The sequence below is a fragment of the Xiphophorus hellerii genome, chromosome 16, assembly GCF_003331165.1.
Source record: "Xiphophorus hellerii strain 12219 chromosome 16, Xiphophorus_hellerii-4.1, whole genome shotgun sequence".
NCBI lineage: Eukaryota > Metazoa > Chordata > Actinopteri > Cyprinodontiformes > Poeciliidae > Xiphophorus > Xiphophorus hellerii.
The window spans coordinates 4547630-4565420 of NC_045687.1; the positions used below are offsets into that span (position 1 = coordinate 4547630).

Here is a 17791-nt window from a genome sequence, read left to right on the forward strand (position 1 = left end):
AATATGTACTTGGCCATATAAGGCAGAAAGAAAAAAACCGAGGAGAAGTAAAGCAAGGCCCTTGCAGGGAATAATCAGGAGTCTATTATTGTAAGAGAGTTGCTTTCTTTTGCTCCAGCTCCATAAATCTTTACACAAATCCAATGGGAAAAGGCAGAGATCCTCACATGCAACATGAGCGCTCACTCTGATGACAATATAAACACGCGAGGAAAGGTTCACTCATCCAAAAAATGTTATGCTATTGACTTTGTGCACCACTATGTTTCATAATGGAGAGCAGGGAACAGGTTTGCATGCAATGCATCATGTTACACTGTAAAAAAAAACGGCCTCATTTTACGGTAAAAAACTGGCAGCTGAGTTGCCAGAAGTTTACCGTCTTTATACGGTAAAAGTCTGGCAACCAAAACTGCCATTTTTTTACCGTATTTCTAAAATACGGTAAAATTCTGGCAACCAAAGCTGCCAGTTTTTTACCGTATTTCTAAAATACGGTAAAATTCTGGCAACCACAGCTGCCAGTTTTTTACCGTATTTGCTAAATGCAGGATTTCACCGTATTTTTGAAATACGGTAAAATTCTGGCAACCACAGCTGCCAGTTTTTCACCGTATGTTGTAAATGCAGGATTTTACCGTATTTTTAATATACGGTAAAATTCTGGCAACCACAGCTGCCAGTTTTTTACCGTATGTTGTAAATGCAGGATTCTACCGTATTTTTAAAATACGGTAAAATACCGTACTTCCTAAAATATTTTAAAAAAAACAAAATGTGGTTTTGCCGTAGTAAATACGGTCATGCTGACTGAGGCATAATATCTACATGAGTGAAAAACACATCCAGACTGTATGATATATTGACATTTTATTGTAAACCCTCCCCCCCAAAAAAAACTTATGGTAAATTACTGGTCTCTGTTCCTACCAGAATTTTACCATACAAATTATAGTACAACAACCAAGGAAGTGTAACTTGTCAAGCATTTCTATACAGAAAGTTATAAAGAAAATAATTTCTAATTAAACAAAAATACAGATTACGAGTAATCCACTTAAAGAAACAATTTCTATTTAAAAAGTCAAGTTAAAAAAAGAACTGATTCTATTTTATGTCCAGTTTCCTCACGGTATTACTGAGATCTGGAAAACAAAAACAAAACAAACAGTATGTGTCCACATAAGAGATAACATATTGTAGAAGACAAAATGGTGATAAAAGGATTCTTGTTCTGGGTTGAGAGTCACAAGTCGCTGAGATCAGACGTTGCTCAGGATGGTTGTAGTCTTCCCAGTCACAGGTTGAAATTGAGACTCGCATGTTGTCAATCGGGTGTTTCCTCTCTGCTGGAAAACAAAAAGAAAAAGTTAGAAAGATGCACTACATGAACATCTTATTCGCTTAAATGTTTGTTTCACCTTTGTTGACTTGCATATGGACACAGGTACTTCAACCAGGTGGTGTGATCATTTCTGACTGAAAATTCAGTAGTTAAACCTTTGTTTGTTGTCAACAGGTGTGATCCTCTGGTCTGCAACCAGACAAAATACACAAACTAAAACCAAATATAACTGTTTTAGGCAATTTATGAAATAGATACTCACCATTTATCTGAGTCTCATGAAGGCCAATAGGTTGTCTTCAACCATTTATGTAAGTTACATTTCCTGCAAGCTAGCAGAAACAAAGCTGTAAATGTGAACACTTTTCATACAGGCAAACAAATTGATACAGCTGAGACAATTTATGCTAGGTTAGTTTTTCTCAGTCACTTTTGGTGCATTTCTCGAGTCATTGTTGGCATTTACAAAACAGTAAGCGCATTTCTCAAAACAATTTGTAGAAACAGGAAAAATAGCATTTGTTTGCTTTCAAAATCCTTAGTTCAGCTCTTAAAATCCTGTCTGTTAACATATCAGTGACTCAAAATAATAAGTTATAGTCTCTCTATGTACAGATAAGACAGTCAAATCGATTAGTCATGAGAAGAGACTACAAAAGGATCATTTACGCCAGTGTTTCTCAACCCTGGTCCTCAACGCCCCCCTGCTCTGCATGTTTTAGATGTGCCTCTACTCCAGAACAGCTGATTCAAATGATTGGATGACAATCAAGTACTGCAGAAGCTTGTTAATCATCCAGAGATACAATTCAGGTGTGTGGCAGAAGGGAAATACCTAAACCTGCAGGACAGGGTGACGCTGAAGACCAGGATTGAGAAACACTGATTTACGCTTTTGCTATAATTTATTCATGGACCATGCCATGGTGATTCAGAAAGAAAAAGACAGAAATGCAGAGAACAAAAAAAGTAGAAAAGGAGCCACAGGACAATCTCCTCAAGGAAAACTGTACAGTGCTGTAGAAATTACATTACATTTTAATTTCCATAGTCACTTTGTTCCTTAACTCCACTGAGGAATCTTTTTTCCTCAGTGGGGTTAAGGAATGAACAGTAGGGTGGGAGGACCTCCATCAGCATCATGTTGTGGGTCTCAGCCATGTCCTGATGTTGGACTGATGGAAACTGGCAGATGTCCTCAGCCTCTTCTGACTCTTCTTCTGCTTTCCTCCCAACTATTTCCTCCTCAGCCTCACTCCTCTTCTTCTCTCTGGCTGTTCACTCTGCCCAGATACTTGTTCATCAGTTCTCAGACATGTAACATTGTGTTGTGTTCTGACTATATAGAGCATAATGTTGCCAACTGATGGTTCACAAGATGCACCTCCAATCTGTTTCAGAAAACTGGTTGATCGTTGGTTGAGCTAATGGTTCATACACTGACCTGTTAGAGAAACTCAGGACTCACTTGGGAGCAATTTACCAATTCAGGACAGATTTAGAAAATAATAGAATATAAATTAATTAATATATGATTCACATTATGACAACTTTAAGACTTATGCATGTTAAGACTTACACAATGAACTGATGCTATTTTGGAAGTTGAGAATTCAACACAGACACGTTGTTGTCCTGTTGTCCTCATTTTCTGTATACACCCTTTATCCTCCGGGTCAAAATGACCCGTCTTCAATAAACCCCCAATATAAGCAGCTTAATTGAATTTTAAACACCAAATTCTATCTTGTATATTGTCACTCACCACAAAATGTGTGAATACTTGACTTTTCCCTCTCCACTTGAATTTCTATAGCTTAAGAAAAAAAATGTGCAAAATGAGTTTCGAATGCATTTTTATTCATCACAGTGACTAATTTTCTTTTACTTTTCTCCAGTGAACAAGAGGATGTACAATACAAAAATATGAAAAATAACATAACCCATTCAACTAATTGGCACATGTAGGGCAGTATGCAAGTGCACAGCCTTTGCAGATATATTTCTTACACCTGCAGCACACAGTATGTGTTTTACAGTCTGAGGGCAGAACTGACATCTCTTCCTCTTACTTGGCTTAGCTGAGGAAGTGGCTGTGGTAGATGGATCCTCAGGTTGATCAGGAGCTGCTGCACTCTGAATAGCTTTCACAACTGCTGCTGAGGCTTCTGTGTGGGGGACATGCTTCCTTCTTTCAATGAGTGGAGTTACAAGTGCCTTTCCTAGCTGCTCCAGGAACACCCTCTTCTTGTTGTGCTTATGAGACATCCAGGTTGGGTTGATCTCTATCCAAATCACAAAGGCATTGTAGGAGGACACATCAATGATGTTGTGGAAGATGACCAGGGGCCAGCGGGCAGTCATTCTTCTGCAGCTATATGCTCCAATCACCTTATCTAGGTTGTCCACACCTCCTTTGTTTCGGTTTTATTCCAGGATGATGATTGGCTTCCTGTCCTCACGGTCACTAATGTCGCCGTCTTTGTGCAGTGTGCTCAGAAGAACTACATTCTTGTTTTTCTTTGGGAGGTAGGAAACTAGAGTGGTGGTGGGTGTGAAGGCAAACTTTGAGGAGAAGACCTCTCTCTCCTTTGACCCAAGCAGTGCAGGTGGGAGCTCAGGCTTGTTCTTTTGAACTGTACCAACCATGGTGATCTTCCTCTTCAGGAGCTGCTGTCCGAGTTCATAAGAGTTGAAGAAATTGTCACATGTCACATTGTGACCCCTCAGTCCCTCTGTCACATCAAGCACAACTCGCAACCCCTGGTTCTTCTCTGGGCATCCACTGGTTGACTTCCCAGTATAGACTTGCATTTTCCAAGCATAGCTTGATTCAGAAGCCACCCATGACTTGATCCCATATTTTGCTGGCTTGCTGGGCATATACTGCCGGAAAGGACAACAACCTTTGGACAAAAGACATTAGCATCAGTGATTAGTATCAGTGTCACAGAAAACAGTCAAAGAAATCAATAGTGAAAATCACTTTTATTACAAATATGAAAACAGATTACCTCTAAATGGAACCAGTTGCTCATCCACTGTTACATCAGGCTCTGGATTGTAGAGGTAGGGCAACCGCTCCACCCACTTGTCCCATACCTCTCTTATGGCTGCAAGTTTGTCTGTCATACGTCTTGCTGGTCTTGATTCACGGTCATCAAATCGCATCAGTCTTGAGTAGGTGTGAAAGAGTTTGACTGGCATTGTGGCTCGGAAAATTGGCCTTCCACTCTCTGCTCACTTCTGCTACTGATTGATCTGAGACACAACTAAAACTTTGTAACATTTTATGGTTTGTAAATAACTCTGTGACCTTGATTTCAACTCCATTTGCCTCACGGGTCATTTTGACCTGAAGACCATCTTTGTACCTTTTTTTGTACAGCTTACATGGAAATGAGAATAAAAGCAACACTGAACTTTTTCTATTGTCTGGGCCAATCTAGGAAAAGTCTTAAAATCTCAAGTTAAAAAAATTACATTTAGGGGATTTTTTGGGGGGGGGGGGGGTTTAACACAGTGGCGGGTCATTTTGACCCGAGGACAACAGGAGGGTTAACATATTTTGATCAAGACGATAAAAGCAAATTACAATTATAAAAGCATAGAAGTGTACATAACCAGCTACATGATGTACAAAAGCAAAACTTGCAAAACTAATTGTTTTGATGTGCAGAAGTGACACAGTAATTTGAAGATTGAACAGGTAGTTTTAAGAATTTCAATTCTGTTCTGAGAGATGCACCCAAACTGAGAAAAGCTGTAAAATATTAATATTTAAATTCTCTTATCTTCAAATCCTTCAACTGTCATGGACCCAGTGACTTTAGTGCAAGTATTTTGGGTGTGAGAGTCAAGAGGTCAAAGGAAAATATTAAATAATATCTCTGATGCCAAGCTTTATACTTCTAAGTATTACCAAAATATTGAAACAAAAGCTAACATGTTCTTCAGAGATTTAACTTGCATGCATGAACATTTCACACTCAAAGTAATTCAAATTAATTATTGAACCAAACTTGGAAAAAGTTGCTTCTGCCATTAACAATAACTTTAAGCACATGTAGTCTGAAGTAGACCAGAAATATAATCTATGCAGCCGTTCCTACAGAAACATTAATGGAAGTGTTGCATCTGTGAAGATTAAATGTTCCATATAGTAAAAATATCTAGCTGCAGTGCATGTACATAAACAGCATGGCTCAGAAACTACACATTTCTTTGTCAGTTGGTTAAAGTTAGCTAACTTCAGTTGAAACCGTGAAAGGGACTCACCTGTGATGTGTTGCCCTTCTCCTCCTGAACGTGCAAAAATAGCAGAAATTTGATTTCAAAGACAGTAGCAGCATCTTGACAAGGACCAGGCCTACTGGGCTCTCAGCACCCTAGTTAGCAACCTTAGTTAGCACAGTGACTTTACTGTGTTGAGTTCAGGACACCACTACAGGAACAGAGTTAAAAGAATCTTGCTGCTGATGCTGAAGGATCAAGCAGCAATGCAAACTAGATAATTATTTGTTTACATGACAAATAACAGTCTCCATTTACTGTAAACCCTACTATTTATCACAATAACAAAATGAAAAACTCTCTAGACCAGGGGTCCCCAAACTACGGCCTGCGTCATTTGGTCTGGCAATGCCGGATCTGGCCCGCCTCCTCATACCAGAGAGCATTCAGTGTATTTTTTCATATATTGTATTTTCTGGTTTGTGGATTTCTCTTCAACCACCAGGGGGCTCTTGAGCAGATGTTAAACTAACTTTCCCTCAAATATATACTAGTCAGTCCCAGTCACCGTTTCACTCACGGTTTTTTCCATTTCCATTCTGGGTAAAAATCTATCTAAAAGCGACCGCGAATGTGTCGTAGTCAGCAACCCCCCCCCCCCCCCCCCCCCCGTCGACAGTTTCAAAGACAGAACAGCCCCCCCCCCCCCCCCCCCGCCGACAATAAGTTTCTAAGGTATCTTTCTCCAAAAACTAAGACCGGCCCCCGAGCAGAGAAAGGAACAGCTATGTGGCCCTCGCAGGAAAAAGTTTGGGGACCCCTGCTCTAGACTATTCTCTACTAATAGCACAATATTTAAAACCAAGTGTGGGATTTGTGAAACTTCAATGATGGGTGACTTTACAACTTGTATGATTTTGGATAACACTAGAATTGTTCTTTATTGAAGTTTCACAAATCAGATAAAGGTTTTACAAATCCCACACTTGGTTCTAAATATTCTGATATGAGTTGAGAATAATCTAGTCCAGATTTGAAGAGTCTAGGTGTTGTAGTTTTTTAGCTAGAGTAAATTAAAGATGCTGATTGCAGTGAAAAATTAGGTGGAATTGCCCTTTAGCCATTTCCCAAATTGGAAGCAGCAATTGGAAACCAACTTCAGCTTCATTCAAGCAAGAGGGGCTAACATACAGTTCTCTTAATGTTAATGATCAAATGCTCTCATAAATGATGGTGGCGTTGGCTGTAGGAGTTTGCTTTGCAATCGGTGGATCGCCAGATCGATGCCTGGTCTACTGCTGAGATTTCAGTTTGGTGTATTAAAGGCATTATTAAAAAAGAAACCAAAATATCACACCAGCATTCTGTTCTTTGTAAAAAATTATTTTGCAGTCTTGTTTACGCTTTTACATTGTAGATCTAAACATCAGCAAAATTTGTAATTTTGGCTGATTGCTACTGTTAAGTTTAGGGTAATTAACTGCTGGCAATATTACAATTTTTTAAGAACTTTACAATTACTTATATTTTTACACTATATTTCTGTATTTTCTACATTCGTGACTGTCACAATTATTTAGGATATATGTTTATTCAGTTATGATAATGCCATGTATTTTCTACGGCAGTATAATGCTGTGAATATTCTGGTCAGTAACTGCTGGCATTTTACAATTTTTTACCGTAAATTTACTGACTTTCTTTGCAGTTTCGACTTACGGTAGTTCCATGTAATTTCTACGGTAATGCAATGTTTTTGGATACGACGGTCAAAAACTGTTGGTTTTTTACAGTTTTTTACCGTAAATTTACTGACTTTCTTTGCAGTTTCGACTTACGGTAGTTCCATGTAATTTCTACGGTAATGCAATGTTTTTGGATACGACGGTCAAAAACTGTTGGTTTTTTACAGTTTTTTACCGTAAATTTACTGACTTTTTTTACAGTGTAGTTTAAGCAAAGTTTATGAAACTATTCAGTGAAATATCCAACATGTGTCGTTTTTAGAAGATATACAGACATATTTTTGTCTGTATATCAAATTCTGAGTGAAACGACGATCAACTTATTTGGTCGGTTCATCTTTTTTAAGTGAACGTAAAGTAAATAAGCTGCAGATTCTGTCAACAGTGTTTACAAAAACCTGTTTTAACAGAATCGAGCTGTAAAATTCGACACTGACTGCGTTAGAGAAGGTGAAAGAGAAGGCAAACAAGTACAGGGCACAGAAGAAATGGCAACAATCAAACAGGAGTTTGGAGCCAGCGCAGATAAAACCCTAAAAAAGTACTCACGGGTTGAAGCTTCTGCTTAAAGCTCATGATGGCGCACACCAGAGTGGAAAAAAGGACAAAACCGAGAAGATGTTTTTAAAAAGAGAGAGGTAGGAAGTTCTGTGTTTGTGTCCGACTTCTCTCTGTTGCCTCGCTCTTCCTCCCCGTTCAGAGCCCTGCCCTCGCCCAGAGATCCGCGTGCTGCATAAAAAAAAAAAAATCCACCGACTCCCTGAATCTCACTGGCATTTAAAAACCGATAACTGGACTAAAAACCAGCAAGACCTGCTCAACAAGCGAACCTTTGAGCTTTCTGTTTAACGATCTGCCTGGGAAATAACTATATAAACATTTACATGAGGGATTCTTTTTTTATGTATTGTGCTGCGATCAATAAAACATCAATAGCTGGCTGTTACAGTTAAATAACCCAGAAACAAGGTTATGTTTAACAGTGACATGCCTTCTGGCAGTTTTTAAATGCCATCCGCACTGCAAAAACACAAAATATAACCAAGTATTTTTGTCTAGTTTCTACTGCAAATATTGTAGTACACTTAAAATACAACAAAACTAACTTAAAATGAACTTCTAGTCAAGATATAGGAGCTTGTTTTTAGTAAATAATTCCTTGATATTGATGAAAAAGTAAATTATTTCACTTATAACAAAACAATTTTCCCATATTTTAACATAGAACAGGAAAATACCGTAAGATGCATTTAACATTTGAATCTGTAATATTTTAAAACAGAATAAAGTACACTGCAAAAACACAAAATCTCAACAAATTTTTGTCTAGATTATACTGCAAATATCTGATTACACTTGAAATAAGACAAAACCAACTTGCAAGTAACTTTTCAGCAAGAAATATGAGCTTATGTTAAGTGATTGATTTCTTAATATTGACTAGAAAAAATACAATAACTGGAAAAATGTCTTTATAAGTGGAACTAGTACTTTTTCAAATCAATTAAGGAAATATTTACAGAAAACACGCTTATATTTCTTGCTGAAAAGTTACTCATAAATTAGTTTTGTCTTATTTCAAGAGTATTAAGACATTTTCTCTAGAAACTAAACTAAAAATACTTGAAGATTTTGTGTTTTTGCAGTCTAGAAACCTGGTCAATTATTCTTACAATTTCAGAATCATATGACTAAACTCAAATATGATTTTAAACTAAACAATAAAAAAGCATCCCACTTTTAAAAAGTGATATCTAGCATTGTTTAAATGTGGAAATCACATAATTCTCCTGCTCTGTAAGCAACAGTCAGGCTTTTAATATAATCTCATTATTAAGAGTGTTTTAGAAGTAAAAAAAACAAAGAACATCACAGAAAGAACTGGTAATATAAAAACCCAAATCAATTTGAAATACTGATTTCTCCTAATTGCACTCTTGCACTGTTGCAACCCTGTTTAAAGCCAGAGGGCGCCACAAAAGCACGGATTTTCTCACACACGCTTGGTTTACTCTTAACTCGTCTTTAACGAGCCAAAGCTCAATCAGTCACACTGTGTGATTTCCACAGACAAATCAATATGGACAAAAATCAATGATCACTTTCATTTCTCTTTCTTTATTTTTGAGAAGGTGTCGAGTCAAAATTCAATCAGAAAAATTTATTTACAAAACAAAAACACAAGTAAGAGCAGAAAGATGCTAAAAAAAAAAAATAGCAAAAAGTAGAAAATAATAATAATCCAATCATTTCACCTTTGAAAAACTAACCAAATGCCTTTTTTTTTTTTTTTTTATAACTCAGAATCAACCTTTCTCTGGGAATTCATAAAAACAACATTGTAAAAAACATGAAGGCTGCTTCTGGGGTGCAGCTTTGCAGCGAGTACGAACACCCGCTGACCTCCATTTCCATTAGTTACAGAGGCCAAGGTCAACGGCAGCATCAAGCCTCTGAATGCCGCTCGATAGCCTCACAGCAGCGGCCCTTTTCTCTTTTTTTCCCCCCTCGCTTTCATAACTGCATCTCACCAGGACCCCGTTTTACTCCCACGGACAGTCTGTGATCCCCGCACACCCTCCCACTCTCCACATGCAGCCTCACAGACTCAGCACCCATCCTCCTCGCTTCGCAACGCCTTCCTGCCACGAGCACGGACAAAACACACCTGACACAAGAGCTTTTTGTAAGAAACTACCACATAATGGCTAAGAAAACTTTTTTTTCTCCAGTGTTGCTAAAATCTGTAGGCAACCGATGTGCATAACTAAAGAAAACAACAGAAATGTAAAGACACTTTTATGGAAAACAGAAAATCAATTGTATTTGTTAAAAATGCATCTTTGCAAAGCTAGATTCAGATATTTACTGTGACGGTATCAAGTTAAACACATAACCTATAAAAACTACGTGTACTACTTGCAGTGTACTACTGTCCAGTAGTACACTGCAAAAACACAAAATCTTACCAAGTATTTTTACCTAATTTCTAGTGTAAATAATTTAGTACACCTGAGATAATTCAGACCTGATTCACAAGTAACTTCAGAAAATATAATTCCTTAATATTGATGAAAAAACAACATTACTTACAGATTATTTCAGTTTTCTCCCATGTTAAAAGTGAAATAATCTATCAGTGGAACTAGTAATTTTTCCATCAATATTAAGGAATCATTTACTCAAAACAAGCTCCTATATCTTCATAAAAAGTTACTTATTTGTTTGTTTTATCTAATTTAAAGATATTTGCACAAGAAATATCTTTAAATATATTTTAAAGTATAGAGAAAATACTTTGAAGTGTTGTGTTTTTGCAGTGAAAACCTGGTTATTATTCCTGAAAAGAGTTTAATTTCTGTAATGGCAAGAAAAAATGTTAACAAAAACAGGGAAAAAAAGTATCTTTGTGTTTATTCACACTACATGCTAGTGTAATCTTCATTTCAATGAATTAAAAGTTTTGATATAAATTTATAAAATAAAATTATGTACTGATTTAAAGGGGTTCTTCAAATATACACTGCAAAAACATAAAATCTTACCAAGTAAACATATAACCTATAAAACTATTCATAAGTAGTGAAAATTGTCCAGACGTTCAATGCAAAAACACAAAATCTTCAGGCATTTTTTGCCTTGTTTCTAGTATAAATATATTAGTACACTTGAAATAAGACAAAACTAACTTACAAGCAACTTTTTCAGCCAAATATAGCGGCTTATTTTAAGTAAATAATTTCTTAATACTTATGAAAAAGTGCTAGTACATGTCTTGTTATAAGTGAAATAATCTGCCAGTGAAATTTAACTTTTTTTTAATCAATATTAAAAAATAGGGGTGGGTAAAATAATTGAAGAATCGATGCATCGCAATAATTTCACGCAAAATTCATAATCGATTAGGGGGCTCCTCAGAATCGATTCACCTCCTGACACGTTGGGGGCGCTGCGAGTTTGGTTACTGTGCTGAGCACCTGAGCACATAACAACAGTCATGGCGAGCAGCTGTAGAAAGCTAACTCCGTCAACTTTTAAGTCAGATGTTTGGGCTCATTTTGCTTTCCCATCTAAATCTGGAACTCACGAAGTCGACAAAAGCAAGGTGGTATGTAAGCTGTGCCAGAGAGAATTAAAGTACTGCAGTAACACGACAAACCTGCGCAACCACTTAACCAGATACCACGCAGATGCGCTACAAAAACCCGAAGCACAACCGGTTGACTCCAAACAGACACAAATCGACAAATCATTCATCTCTAAACTTCCGCCAAGCTCTGCCCGCGCACAAAAAATCACAAAGTCTGTAGCCGTGTTTATTTGCAAGGACCTACGACCGTACAGTGTTGTTGAAAACAAGGGTTTTAAGAATATGCTAAAGATACTCGAACCACGCTACGCAATACCAACACGTAAATGCATGACAGAAGTCGCTGTGCCGTCACTGTATACAGAGGTGAAAACAGCCGTTTTGGAGTCGTTAAAGTCGGCCGAAAGAGTTGCTCTGACGTGTGATGGCTGGACCTCGAGAGCGACCGACCCCTACGTAACCATCACTTCTCATTTCATATCGAACGAGTGGGAATTGGTGTCAAATGTGCTTCAGACCAGGCCCCTTCATGGAAGTCATACTTTGTTGTCATGCCAAGCTAAAAGGTACCTTTGCATCCCAGGCAGTAGTGTACCTGCTGAAAGGATCTTTTCCACAGCAGGTGACATAGTCATGGCCCAGAGAAGTGCATTGAAGCCTGAGCATGTGGATCAGCTGCTTTTTCTGAACAAGAATCTCCACGTGCCCACTTAGTCTGTAACCAGAAATGAAGAACTGTACTGTTACAGTACAATTCTTTATTTCTGGCTACAGTACTATAGTTCAGTACACATATGTTCAAAAATTAGAGGTTAATCACTACATGTTCAAAAGCTAAGAATGTTTACAAGCACTAAACTTTTTCAGTGCAATTCAGTTGAATACAACCCTATGATTTGTGTTTAAATCTGCACTAATATACACAGATGTTATTGAAATGCATTTTTATTTATATTAGACTTTCAAGAGACAAGCTATGCCTAATTTTATTTTACATGCACTTTATTTTTTATTGTTTATTAAGAACAGTTTTCTATTTTAAGCACATTGCAGGTAGAAATTTGTTTCTTTGCTCAGAAATGTGATGTTACAGAAGTTTGTATGAAAATAAATATTTTAAAAATGTCAACATTATCTTAAATCATTTGTGTCTTCACAACTTTAAATCAATATCGAATCGAATCGCAACAGCAATAATCGAAATCGAATCGAATCGTGAGGTTCCTAACAATACCCAGCCCTATTAAAAAACCTCCTACAGCTTCATGAAAAGCTACACATAAGTTAGTTTTGTCTTATTTCAAGTGTACTAATATATTTTCACTTGGAACTAGACAAAAATATTTGATAAAATTGTAGGTTTTTCAAGTGTTTTCTAAAAGCTACCACCCTGATGGAATATATTTCTTCCTAAGGAGTGTGAAACTTCAGGAAGTCGGTGTGTGGTCTGTCAGCAAGCGACCTCTTGAGACATTTTGATGTAATAAACAATTCAACTGGCCGCATAACAAACCAGACAAACGGGCACAGCTGAGCCGAGCTAACGGCAGAGAAACACTTTTTAATCAAGACGTTAGCAGAGTCGAGATAACGAGTCGAACTCTCTGCCAAGCCTTTGAGGAGACCCTCTGTTTGTGCTGTCACTTTTTCCACAGCCACATTGCATCCTGGTTGCGCAGTGAGTCAGAGCCGGCTGTCAATATCACACTCTGGGTGAGGAAGTGAGATCTCACTGCCATCACTGCAGCGGCAGCAGCACTCACCCGCAACTCAGGCGCATATGGTGATATCAAAGTGCAAATGGGATGCAAATTCATGAGCAGTTTATGATCAGCAGGTGGATTGTTTGAGATTACAAGAGGAGGAAAAAATAGCTCTAGAGCTGAAACGCTTTTATCCAGTAGTTCTAAAGAAAAAAAATCAAATGAAAGATAAATGTGTTTTACTCAAGTGAACACAGTCTGGGTGTTACTGAATTACCTAATGTTAGTTAATGTGGCATTTTTAAAGGTGACCTTGATCAAGTTAGGACAGGTTTATGGGCGATACAAAACATGTTCATCACATTTTTTTTTAGATAAAATCACTTTTATACATGAGATTTTATTCTGCTCTGTTCAAAACTAGATGTTTTAGGGCCTCCTGTCACTTTAAATCCAAATTAGCTGCTGCTGACCACACCCCCCCTACTCAATGTTTACACTAATGTGAAAATGGCTGCAAACAGTTGCACAATTATGCAATTGTACATGTTTGAAAAGCAGAATTAGAGTTTCCTGCACAACAAGCCAGGTATACATAATTTGGGTTGAATTAAAAATTTTTAGATAGGGCAACATAATGCTGTTTTTTGGCACTAACAGATTTTCAAGTCCTTAGCGCTTACTGTTGAAATTTTCTAGCAATTTACCTTCGTGGAACCATAAATGTCACCTATTATGCTTCCTTGAACAGTTTATGAGCTACACAAAAGATGTTCGCCACATTTTTTACACAAAATAATTCTTAGTTAATGAGATTTTAATCTGGTTCGGCTGGCCACGCCTTCCCCAACTCAACATTTACTCTCGCACATGAATATAGCTGCAAACAGATGTGCAATTATACAACCGTACATCTTTGAAAAGCAGAAGTGGAGCCTCCTGTACATCCAACATAAATACAGAAAGGGGGTTCAGGATGGTTAAGTCAACAACAAAACACCTGTCTGTTCCAGCAGCCATTGTACAACGCATACAGCAGTACAACCAGCTGACAAACCTGCTGGAGCTCAACTAGGGTTACTAGGCAACGGGCGGAATTCCGCTGGGGTTGCTAGGTAACGGGCAGGGCTTCTCTGGGATTACTAGGTGAGGGTCAGTGCCTGCTGATTTGTGAAGTTCCATTCAGGAGTTTTTTTTAAACTGCTTGTTTTCCAGACTCCAAAAAACATTAATTTACTGCCAAAAAAGGTCTGAGTGTTTTATTTTAAACGCTTCGATTGCTTTTAGATGCAGCTGAGACCCAGTGATCCTAAACAGAACCTCAGTTTGTCTGTGGCTACAGGAGAAAAAAAGTGAAGGCTCTGCAAGTTCATTTATTAGTAGTTCCACTTTAAATCAGATTTAACAATTTTCTTTTCTCATAATTTAGTATTTTTTTCTCAGTGTTGCACTTCCTGTGTTGTCAGGAAGGGTGTGCATCAGTACAGCTTGGTGTGATAACAAGAAGCTGAATTTGTTCTGTAAAGAACATTAATCTAGCTACACCTTAGGTGAGATGATTATTTCACACACTTCCCCTGTGACTGCTGATGTTTTTAGGCATGTTCAGAAAACCAGAGGAATATACCATTTATAGACAAAAAAGTCCCAACTAATCATCAGCAGAAATGATTATTATTTAACAAACCAAAGTGAAACTGAAGAATATTGTTGTCAACAGAAAATGCTCTTTGGAAAAACTAAAAAGAACCAAATTTGAAAAGGTAATCAGTGTCTGAATAGCTAAAAATCTTTGGACAAAAATAGATCAATGCATGGTTTCTAAAGCAACTAGAGCTGCAGCTAACAATTATTTTAGTAATCAATTATTATGATTATTCTGATATCGATTAGTCAGATTTTAAAACACACATATTGTGCAGATTTTTCATTTAACCATTTAAGTCTTTTTATACATTAGCATTTCATCAAAATATGCAAATAAACAAACAATTCTATTTTTTTTTTTAAATAAGAAAACAAACATTTAATTGCTTAAAATGTAATAACAGCACTTCTTTAGTGAACTCAGGAAAAAATGCATCTGCCGCTAAAAAAATACTTCGAACATTAACATATGTAACGCTCGGCTCAGCTCTTTCTACTTGATATAAGATATAATAAAACTTTGTAGGCTGATCTGTTGGCTATTTTTTATTATTATTACGTTTATTTGATAAGGACAGACACACATCGACATAGACAAGCTGTTTTTGTCATAGTACAATATTCGCAGCACTTGTCCCTAGATGGGCTTTATAAACAGTACCTCTTAAAATTTAAGTGGTAATCATTTAACATAATGTTGTACTATTATTTTTTTGATTAACCAGTTAATGATTGGATAACAAAACGGGCTTAATAGAATAATTTTTTTACTGAATTTGTAACGGATGAAGCTAAAACTTTGCCACTTGAGGAGTTCAAGACGGGACATATTTACAGTCAAATATTTATCCTAAGTTCAAAATTTTTATATTTTTTATATTTCTTTATTTGATTACTACTGAAAATGTTGTTATTTCAGCAAACCCTCCAGTTAACAATTAATTGATTACTAAATCAGTTGACAATTATTTCAATGATTAACAAGAAACAAAAACATATCAGTTCTCCTTTTCTGTGTTTTCTAAACAAAAAGAAGAGAGATCTCACCTGTGTGACCTGAGTGACCTTTTCAGTGACATTCTGGGTTCGGTCTTTGACCTTGCTGGGTGCAATGATTTCGATCTCAGTAGGCGAGGGCGGTCTGAGTCGGTCTGAGCCGAAGGTGAGGGTGACCTGCGGGATGCGTCCGATGGTTCTGTGTCTAATAAGATCTGAGTCAGAGGTGGAGTTCAAAGCACTGGGCTTCAGATCTGCAGTGAGAAACAAACATCATTAAAGACAACAAAGAAATGAAACTATGAAAGGTAATGTCATTTATTTTTATCAATAACAGTTTTGACCTACTATGTTTCCTTAACAGGTTAGGAAAGTTTATGGGCCACACGAAACATTTTCATTACATTTTTTGCACAAAATCCTTCTTAGATAATGAGAATTTAGTCTGCTCAGTTTCAGAATGAGCTGTTTTAGGGCCTCCTGTCACTTTAAATTTAAATAAATTGCTCCCCAACTCAACATCTACTCTAATTAGATGCAAACAGATGCTCAGTTATACAACTGTACATCTTTAAAAAGCAGAAGTGGAGCCTCCTGCACAATCAACAAAAATGCAACAGGTGTTTTTTTTAGAATCCAGCAAGTGGTTTCTCAATAGTAAGTAAACAACAAAACACTTTAATGCAAAAACAAAAAAACCTTAACAAGTATTTGTAGTCGAGTTTAGTGCAAATATCTTAGTACATTTGAAATAAGACAAAACAAACTTTTTCAGCAAGATATAGGAGCTTGTTTTAAGTCAATAATTTCTTAATATTGATAAAAAAAGTACTAGTTCCACTGGCACATAATTTCACTTGTAACATGAGAAATAATTTGCCGATGGAACTAACACTTTTTCATAAACATTACGGAATTACTGACTTGAAGAAATCTTCTATATCTTGCTGATAAGTTACTTTTATCTTATTTCAAGTGTACTAAGATATTTGCACTAGAAACTAAACTAAAAACACTTAGTAAAATTTTGTGTTTTTGTCTTTTCCTGCAGCCATTGTACTGAGCATACAGCGGTGAAACCAGCTGACTAAATGTGCTGGAACTCAGCTTGGGTTGCTAGGTGACGGGCGGAATTCTGCTGGGGTTGCTAGGTAACAAGCTGGGCTTTTCTGGGGTTGCTAGGTGAGGGGCAGTGCCTGCAGATTTGTGATGTTACTTTAATAAACATTAATTTATTGCCAAAAACTGGCTAATACGGTCGTCTTTAGTAGATCTGTCAGCTCCCTTTCTGGTACTCACTGCTGTGAGTTTGGGTTTCCCCGGGTCGACTGTTCCACTCCGCTTTCATGCCGTCAATGTCATCCAGAGACGAGGCCCGCCTCAGGCTGCGGACGCTCTCATTGGAGCAGCTTCGAGGCAGCGCCCCCCTGGTGAAGGAGATGCTGGGGTCCAGCCGCTCCGTCAGCAACGAGCGCCGTTTGGTGAAGGACTGAGCAGCAGGCGAGGGGGGATCCAGGTCCTGTTCGATTAAAGCCTCGGTCTCAGACTGCATGCAGCTCTCCTTCGAAGGGATCCGAAACTCCTTCAGAGGGACTTCCTCACTGCGCGGCTGTAGATGAGTTATAATATAAACCATTACAAAGGAGAAGATAATTTTACAGTCATTTCATCCTATAAACAAAGCCAGCGTGAGAAGCTCATTTCATGTTAGCTGCAAATTAATGATCAACAAAGTTAAACAAAAACAAAACAAATGATCCAAATGCATGTGATATTTAGGACTGCAACTAACTAGCCTTGTTGCAATAAATTAAATTATGATAAATCAATCATTTTCATTTACATGATTTATTGTTTCTCTTCTTTCTACCAAAACCTGGATGACAAAAGTCTTCAATTTGGTGCATTTTTCTCAACTCGCCCTTTTTTTAAGGACAAATTTGTTTACAGAGACTTCATAATTCATTTTATTTGTTGTTTCTGTTAGCGACGCACCGATATGAACATTTAGACCAATATCAATATCTGATAT

At 37.3% G+C, this 17791-nt stretch overlaps 1 protein-coding gene across 2 annotated transcripts in view; it reads right to left on the minus strand.

The window, feature by feature from the left end:
- Positions 1-17791, minus strand: part of kcnh6a (potassium voltage-gated channel, subfamily H (eag-related), member 6a) — a 45436-nt gene that overhangs the window by 15616 nt on the left and 12029 nt on the right. For both annotated transcript variants that reach the window (XM_032587031.1, XM_032587030.1), the window contains exons 5-6: positions 17059-17368; positions 15811-16013 (exon numbers count right to left, since the gene is read on the minus strand). In XM_032587031.1, the coding sequence (XP_032442922.1) occupies positions 15811-16013; positions 17059-17368 (513 nt within the window). The remainder of the gene's footprint in view (positions 1-15810; positions 16014-17058; positions 17369-17791) is intronic.